Source organism: Palaemon carinicauda, chromosome 36 (genome assembly GCF_036898095.1).
Source record: "Palaemon carinicauda isolate YSFRI2023 chromosome 36, ASM3689809v2, whole genome shotgun sequence".
NCBI classification, from domain to species: domain Eukaryota; kingdom Metazoa; phylum Arthropoda; class Malacostraca; order Decapoda; family Palaemonidae; genus Palaemon; species Palaemon carinicauda.
This window is the reverse complement of record NC_090760.1, coordinates 41,039,483-41,046,982: the sequence shown is the minus strand read 5'-3', so window position 1 is coordinate 41,046,982 and position 7,500 is coordinate 41,039,483. Positions and strand designations below refer to the sequence as shown.

General features: G+C 39.4%; 1 protein-coding gene across 1 annotated transcript in view; it reads left to right on the top strand.

Moving 5' to 3' along the window:
• The window catches only part of LOC137628588 (coagulation factor IX-like), a 29,447-nt gene that overhangs the window by 20,446 nt on the left and 1,501 nt on the right, over window positions 1–7,500 (top strand). Inside the window, exons 2-9 of the mRNA XM_068359742.1 lie at window positions 2,689–3,009; window positions 3,193–3,494; window positions 3,949–4,125; window positions 5,130–5,280; window positions 5,619–5,681; window positions 6,311–6,491; window positions 6,609–6,716; window positions 6,921–7,057. Coding sequence (XP_068215843.1) covers window positions 2,689–3,009; window positions 3,193–3,494; window positions 3,949–4,125; window positions 5,130–5,280; window positions 5,619–5,681; window positions 6,311–6,491; window positions 6,609–6,716; window positions 6,921–7,057 — 1,440 coding nt within the window. The remainder of the gene's footprint in view (window positions 1–2,688; window positions 3,010–3,192; window positions 3,495–3,948; window positions 4,126–5,129; window positions 5,281–5,618; window positions 5,682–6,310; window positions 6,492–6,608; window positions 6,717–6,920; window positions 7,058–7,500) is intronic.

The window sequence follows — 7,500 nt, the reverse complement described above, 5'->3', positions numbered from 1 at the left end:
GAGAGTGTCCGTTCGCTGCACCTCTCAGCTCCCCGGAAAAACCCAAGGAGGTTGACTCCTTCTCGACTCAAGAGTGGTTTCAAACTAGAATGGGAGATCCACTTGGCTGTCTGCTGCCCCCCCCCCTTTTTTTTTTATCTCCGTTGATTTGATCCGTGCAATGGATGCTTGCCGGATGTCAGCAAGGCTGCGTTTGACGGTAATTGATTGAAACAGGAGCTTGGCTTCGCCGTGGCGGAGGTGGTTAACGATGCAAAAAAATAAACAAATAATAAAGATGGTGTTTTCTGAAGAAACTGTAGTTCCTGATTTAAAAAAAACGAAGCTTTAGCTGATGTTTTTGTGTAGCCACTGAAGTTTGAGGAAATGGAGAAACAGGATGTCGAAGGAGAGAGAGAGAGAGAGAGAGAGAGAGAGAGAGAGAGAGAGAGAGAGAGAGAGAGATTAGGTATTCAGCAAAAGTGATATACGTAGAACCCTTGCCATCCCGTTAAAAAAACCTGAATACCACGATGTTCTTTTTTTTTCTTCATGCAGATGCGCACATGACTTCTAAATCTCTTATTACGAAGCGACAAGTGTTTTCCATGAGCTAATCTTTCATTTTTTATTAACTAATGCGAATTAAACAGCCAAAGTCATATCCTTTCCTTGCCCAGGCTCGAAAAAGCTGAAATGGAAGGATATAGGGTTAAACTGGTTGATATTTCCCTTTTAAATGATGTACAATGTTAGAAAAAAACCGTAATATTAATCTGAAATTCTCCGTAAAAAAATATATTGTTCTCAACCGTATTTCAGTAAAATATAGGCGACCGTAATTTTACCTTACTGTGTTTTTATTTTTTACGGGTTTGTGACCGTAATATCACTCTTTTACGTCAATATATCCGTTTTTTTAAAAAGGGAAAATCCTAGAATAAATGTTGCCAGACATTTACCGTTTTTTTTTTCTTTTTTTAATGCAATTTTTTTGGCTCGTAGAGAATAAGCCTTCGTTGTAAACAAAAGCTAAAAAAGAGTTCCAAAGTATTGCAGAAGAAAAAGGAAGGAAGAAATAAGTGACGCACGTCGGAAAAACTCCAAATCTCTCTCTCTCTCTCTCTCTCTCTCTCTCTCTCTCTCTCTCTCTCTCTCAAGCAGCTCTTCTAGAGGGGGGACACTCCAAAATCAAACCATTGTTCTCTAGTCTTGGGTAGTGCCATAGCCTCTGTACCATGGTCTTCCACTGTCTTGGGTTAGAGTTCTCTTGCTTGAGGGTATACTCGGGCACACTATTCTATCTTTTTTTCTCTTCCTCTTATTTTGTTAGTTTTTATAGTTTATATATGAAATATGTATTTTAGTATTGTTAATGTTCTTAAAATATTTTATTTTTCCTGGTTTCCTTTCCTCACTGGGCTATTTTTCCCCGTTGGAGCCCCTGGGCTTATAGCATCCTGCTTTTCCAGCTAGGGTTGTAGCTTAGCAAGTAATAATAATGATAATACTCCGCTGGTATTTACCGCAAGGCATAATTACAATAAAACTGTGACATATCACAGCAGATTGTTGTGGCCTGATTGGTAACGTCTCTGCCTGGTGTTTGCCAGACGGGGGTTCGAGTCCCGCTCAGACTCGTTAGTGCCTTTAGTGTCTGCAATCTTACCATCCTTGTGAGCTAAGGTGGGGGCTGGTTAGGGGGAGCCTATAGGTCTATCTGTTGAGTCATCAGCAGCCATTGTCTGGCCCTCCCTGGTCCTAGCTTGGGTGGAGAGGGGGCTTGGGTGCTGATCATATAATATTTGGGCAGTCTCCAGGGCATTGTCCTCCTTGCAAGGGCAATGTCACTGTCCATTGCCTCTGCCATTCATGAGCGACCTTTTAAACATTTACGTATGTAAAGGTTAAAGGTTAAAGATGTCTCGTTTCAGTTCCAGTTTCATCAGAATAGATGCTCACCAGAACGTCAGCCGGGCAAGCCCAACACCCCCATTGTGGTGCCCAACCACAACAGTATTCTCCCTTGTAAACAGCTTAATCTCACAGTCCCGAACGGGGATCGATCTGTTGCCATGCGAATACTAGGCGAACGCGTTACTTCTGTACATAAGCTCCTCGTCGTAGAGCACTTGATGGTAGTGTACACTTTAGATCAGGATGGAATAAACAAAGGGTAGAACAACACATAAATCATTGTCTTGTTGTGTTAAAGTTCCTAGTTTCTATAGAAAATATTTAATTTAATGTTACTATTTTAAATATTTTTTCCTTGTTTCCTTACTTCACTGGGCTATTTTCCCTGTTGGAGCCCCTGGGCTTATAGCATTCTGCTTTTCCAATTAGGGTTGTAGCTTAGCAATTAAGAAAAAATAAAAGTGAGCAATAATTCCTGTCATGTCAATATAAGAAGATTTACTAAGGATAACAAGGCCATTGCCTTGATCAGGGTCCCTAGAGATTGTAAAAGAAGAAGGGGAAGGAAGAGAAGACGATCGATTGACGAACTGAGAAAATTTGCGGGTGTCGACTGGCAAAAAAGGACCATAAACAGACGCAAGTGGAAGGACATCTGAAGCCTGGGTTCTGCAGTGGAATATAACGACTGATAATGATGATTTAATCGTGTGCGTATGCTTATTTCTAAAGTTATTTATGTTTATCTTATCATATATTACCTTAATACATCTTTATTTTCATCTTTAACAGTTAGCATCAGTTTGGGACCCCTCAACCTAGGAAGCTTCGGGGGACAAGGTGGGGGAGGGGGAGGAGGAGGAGACAGCAGTGGGGGAGGAAGCCAAGAAGGAAGTAGACAAGACAACCCCTTCAACAACATCCTAGGTCAAGCTTTTGGATTCTTCAACCAGTTCACCAGACCACCCAATAACAATAACAATAACAATCAAGGAGGTGGCAACAACAATAACAATCAACGACCTCCCGGGAATGTGCTAGGTAACGTCAATATTGGTGGAATCCCAATTCAAGTCACTTCCCAAAATGGCGGCTTTGGAGTTGTAATCGGCAGTGAGTGTGTTTTCTACATTCATTTTATATCTATTCAATAAAGATGACAAATAGAGAGCGCAAATCATTTATGATCTTTTTAGGCCTTTTAATAACCTCTTGTTACAAAAGGCATTTGATTATATATTAATTTCCCAGGAGAAATTCTTCTTAAAACTCAGCCTCAAATCCCTTCATCCTCAGGTTGCAACAACAACAATGGCGGCTGCGAACAGGGTTGCCGAATGATGCGAGGGAGAGTCAGGTGCTTCTGTCAGAACGGGTTCCTCCTCCGACAGGATGGAAGGACCTGTCAGGACTTTGACGAGTGCCAGCAGGGCAACAACGGAGGCTGCAGTGAAATCTGCAACAATACGCCAGGGTCCTTCTCTTGCAGCTGTCGTTCGGGGGTGCTCCAGCCAGACCAGAGGACCTGCAGTGGAGGCTTTGGCCCTGGACCTTCAGGATTTCCTAATTGCAACATCAACAATGGAGGGTGTGAACAAGTACGTTGCAATAGAATCTCCAGGTTCCTGAGATAACACCTTCAAAAAAATTATTTTTCATCTTCTTCTTCTTCTTCTTCTTCTTCTTCTTCTTATTATTATTATTATTATTATTATTATTATTGTTGTTGTTGTTGTTATCATTATTGTTGTTATTGTCATTATTGATCAAACAAATAGAAAAAAAACCATATAATCAGTCAACGCATCCATTTGTCAGCATAAAACAACACTCCTATATTTAAATGGAAAAAAAAATTAAATGCTAACAACACTTTAGTGAATACAACATTTAAAGAATATTTTCTATTATTCTATTTTGCTTTTCAATGATCCTAAGCAGAGTTTGATTTAATCACCAAGATTTGTGTCCCTTAAGAGAGAGAGACAGAAGTCGATTCTTGCAACTCCATCATCATAATCCTCACCTGTTGCTTTCCATTCCAAATTCCAGTTATGTCAACAAAATGGCATCGCAGTCCAGTGTGGCTGTCGACCTGGCTTTGCCCTGGGTCGGGATGGGAAGCAATGCCTGCGGGTCGACGTCTGCGTCAATGACAACGGCGGATGTGAGGATATTTGCAACGTAGACGAGGGCGGTAATAGAGAGTGCTCCTGCTTCCCGGGAAGGGTAAGACGATTTGGAATGTAAAGAAGAAATGTATGGATTTTAAAACTTGAAGGTGAAGGATACATGTAAGAATAAGACAGATTAAAAGTTAAAAGCAAATGTGTATTGGCTAGATGACTTAAGATATAAAGAAAATGTGTAAGGGTAAGAAAAGGTATTCTTAAAAAGTAACTTTCATGAAGTAACATAGATCAATTTGTAAAGAACAAAATTAAGAATAGAAGTAATTTCCAGGCAGAGTTTGGAAGTAAGGGAGAAATGGGATAGTTAAGTAGAGTAAGGGACCACCAGCAGAGGCATACCCACGCATTCTAGTCATAGCTGCTTTGTTTGTTTTAGATCATTGCTTCCTCGTACCACTTCTATTTGACTGAGGGATGGGAGGGCTTCATCGCAGACTAGTCCACTTATATATTCTTGCTTTGTGATTGACTGCTACCACCTTGAATTGTGATTGACCACAGCCTTCTTACAGTTGATTCATGTAAACACATCAATAATGATAACAAACTAAATGACATTAAGAGTTAGTGTAAAAACAATGCTGTTGAGAGAAGGTAAAATGTTGGACTGTCGAGCTTCATCTAATTTCTAATGTTAACATACAGGAGCTTGTCTAACTCTACCTTCCAAACATCCCTCAAATGGTCTTTGCTCCGCCGGGGCTTTTGTCATTGCAAATAAACATTATCTCATTGCTCTTCTGTTCTGGCAAGCAGTACAGGGATGTGCTGTGCATGCTGTCCATGTGGGTCACTAATAAATTATCATAATTACCTATAATTACTGGACAATAGAGCTTCTTATAATCTATTTTATCATTGTTATGATTATATAAATCAGCTGTGAGATGGTAGTAGTCGATCATGAGGTAAGGGGACTAATCTGCGATTAGAGACCCTTCCATCTACACACTGAGCCTGGCACATGAGCTTGTTTCTATCTATCCATCAAGCCACTGACTGACAAACTAACCCATTCCACTCGGGTTTATATTCCCTTAGAGACCACGCCGAGACGGGCTTCGTTGCCGAGATATCGACGAGTGCAGACAGAACAATGGCGGGTGCGAGCAGATTTGTCAGAACACAGATGGATCGTTCACCTGCCAGTGTAACGAAGGCTTCACTCTCCTCCAAGATGGGAGGTGCCAAGGTAAGGCAATGAATATGAGATCCGTCCTGCATTTAATGCCAGTTAGAATATGACCAGAAAATATATTATTATTATTTTAATTATTATTATTATTATTATTATTATTATTATTATTATTATTATTATCATTATTATTATTATTATTATTATCAGAGTTGCTGTAGTCTATCATAATCATTGTTTTTATCATTATTTTCATTATTATCATTAATATCATTTGCAAACAAAACAAAAAGAGACAGTCAAAAATAAAGAACGATTAGTTTACAGACCATTGCATTTGTAAATCAACTGAAAAAAATTTATTACTATTTTCATGTATTTCTCTTCTTTACCAGCAAATCAGGTTCCAACTCCGCAGACAACCTTGGCCCCAGTAATACTGCCGCCTACTTCAGGAGGTGAGTTTGTTCTATAAAAATAGATTTTTTTCCCTTTTTCGCAGGTTGTTTTGCTTGGGTAAAATTCATTGCTTTTATGACATGCTACTGCTTTCATGCAATACGATGGATGTAACTAATTATTACAAATGGCAGATTTATTTCTCCTTTCTTGTCCACTTAACCTGTTCCTTAAGGCTAACATTGCGACCATAAATAAAGCATTATTGTTGTTGTTACCTTCGCCAACGAAATTGGGAGGAGGTTGTGTTTTCGCCCCTTTTTATCTGTTTGTTTGTTTGTGAACAACTATCTGACCTCAATTTTACTCATAGAGTAACGAAAATTTTGGAGATTAATTTTAATGTTGAGATGTAGAGGTGATTAAATTTTGAAAGTCGTGGGTCAAAGGTCAAGGTCAAGGTCAAGCAAAAGGTTGACCGAACTGACTGAAACCTTAACCTCAAGTTCGCACATGGTTGTCACACAGACTTTAAATATGCCTATGGTCTAAATTGATTCTGGGAAAGGCAAGCTAGTTTCAAGAAATGAGTGGTGGAGGTCTGCACTCTCAGAGTGCTTTTCTAAATGTTATCATTATTATTGTTGGCAGAATTCTAGACCTACTTACAATTCTTCTATCTCTGCAGAATGTGGAATCAACCCGAAGAAGAACTCTTTCATGACTCGCATCGTCGGGGGCCGACCAGCCGACCCAAAAGACTGGCCGTGGATGGCAGCCTTCGTCCAGAGGTCCGGCACAGTAACTTACTGCGGTGGTACCCTCATCAACAACTTATTTGTGCTTACTGCAGCTCACTGCATGGCACCGTAAGTAGTTATTCATCTGATATTAGACCCAATTCTGTAAAATAGTACGTCGCTCTGTACCAAGTTGTATCTAGTGCTGCCACTATTTCATATGGCCTCCTTCGTTTTGCTCCACAGGTTCTCGCAGAATGAAATCTTCGTTCGACTTGGCGAATACGACTTTTCCGACAGCAGTGGAAATCGTCCCACAGATTTCAACGTGGCTGAAGTTCGGATGCATGAAAGGTACATTTCATTCGAGCCGATTCCATTTCCGAAAACCTTTCTTGGAGTCCTTCAAGATAGATAAATTTAGTTTGTTAATTTTATTTATTTCTAGTATGATGATTATCATCAATATTCATATCAAAATTAAAAATCAATAAATATATAAAAAGTTCTGTGCTATTGGACAGTAAACATCTGCTAAAAAAATTTAATTAACTTCAGGTACAATTCGAACACCCAAGAGAACGACATCGCCCTCGTCAGGCTAGATCGAATTGTGACCTTCAGCGATTTCATCAAACCTGTCTGTTTACCACCGGAAGGAAGATCCTTTGTCGGACTCAATGGATTTGTCACTGGTAAGGCTCTTCTTCTAAGCGTTAAAGATCATTCTTATTATCCCAACTGGTTTTAAAGTAAAATGGGATCAAATTAAAACTTAAGATTTTCGTTAAGTCTTGTTTATGGTTACATGAAAAGACCAATTACAGTATTGAGTATAAGATTCGAAGCTTTACACCTTTATATTAATTGATAGTACCAGGAAAATTATATTTGGAGTGACGAGTTAGGAACCAGGACCTAATTTTGAACTGGGCGGTAGAATTAGTAGTAAGGGAGAGCCTCTGTAACGGCTCCTGGATCTGAGTCCACTATATTTGTCTGATGATTTACACTACAATCGCAGAATGGATCAATATCTTTAATCACACCCTTACACTGAATATCCCCTCAAAAATGTCCTCTTCAGCGTGATTTTTATGATAAACCGCCCCAAAATAAATTAATATATTTAATATCA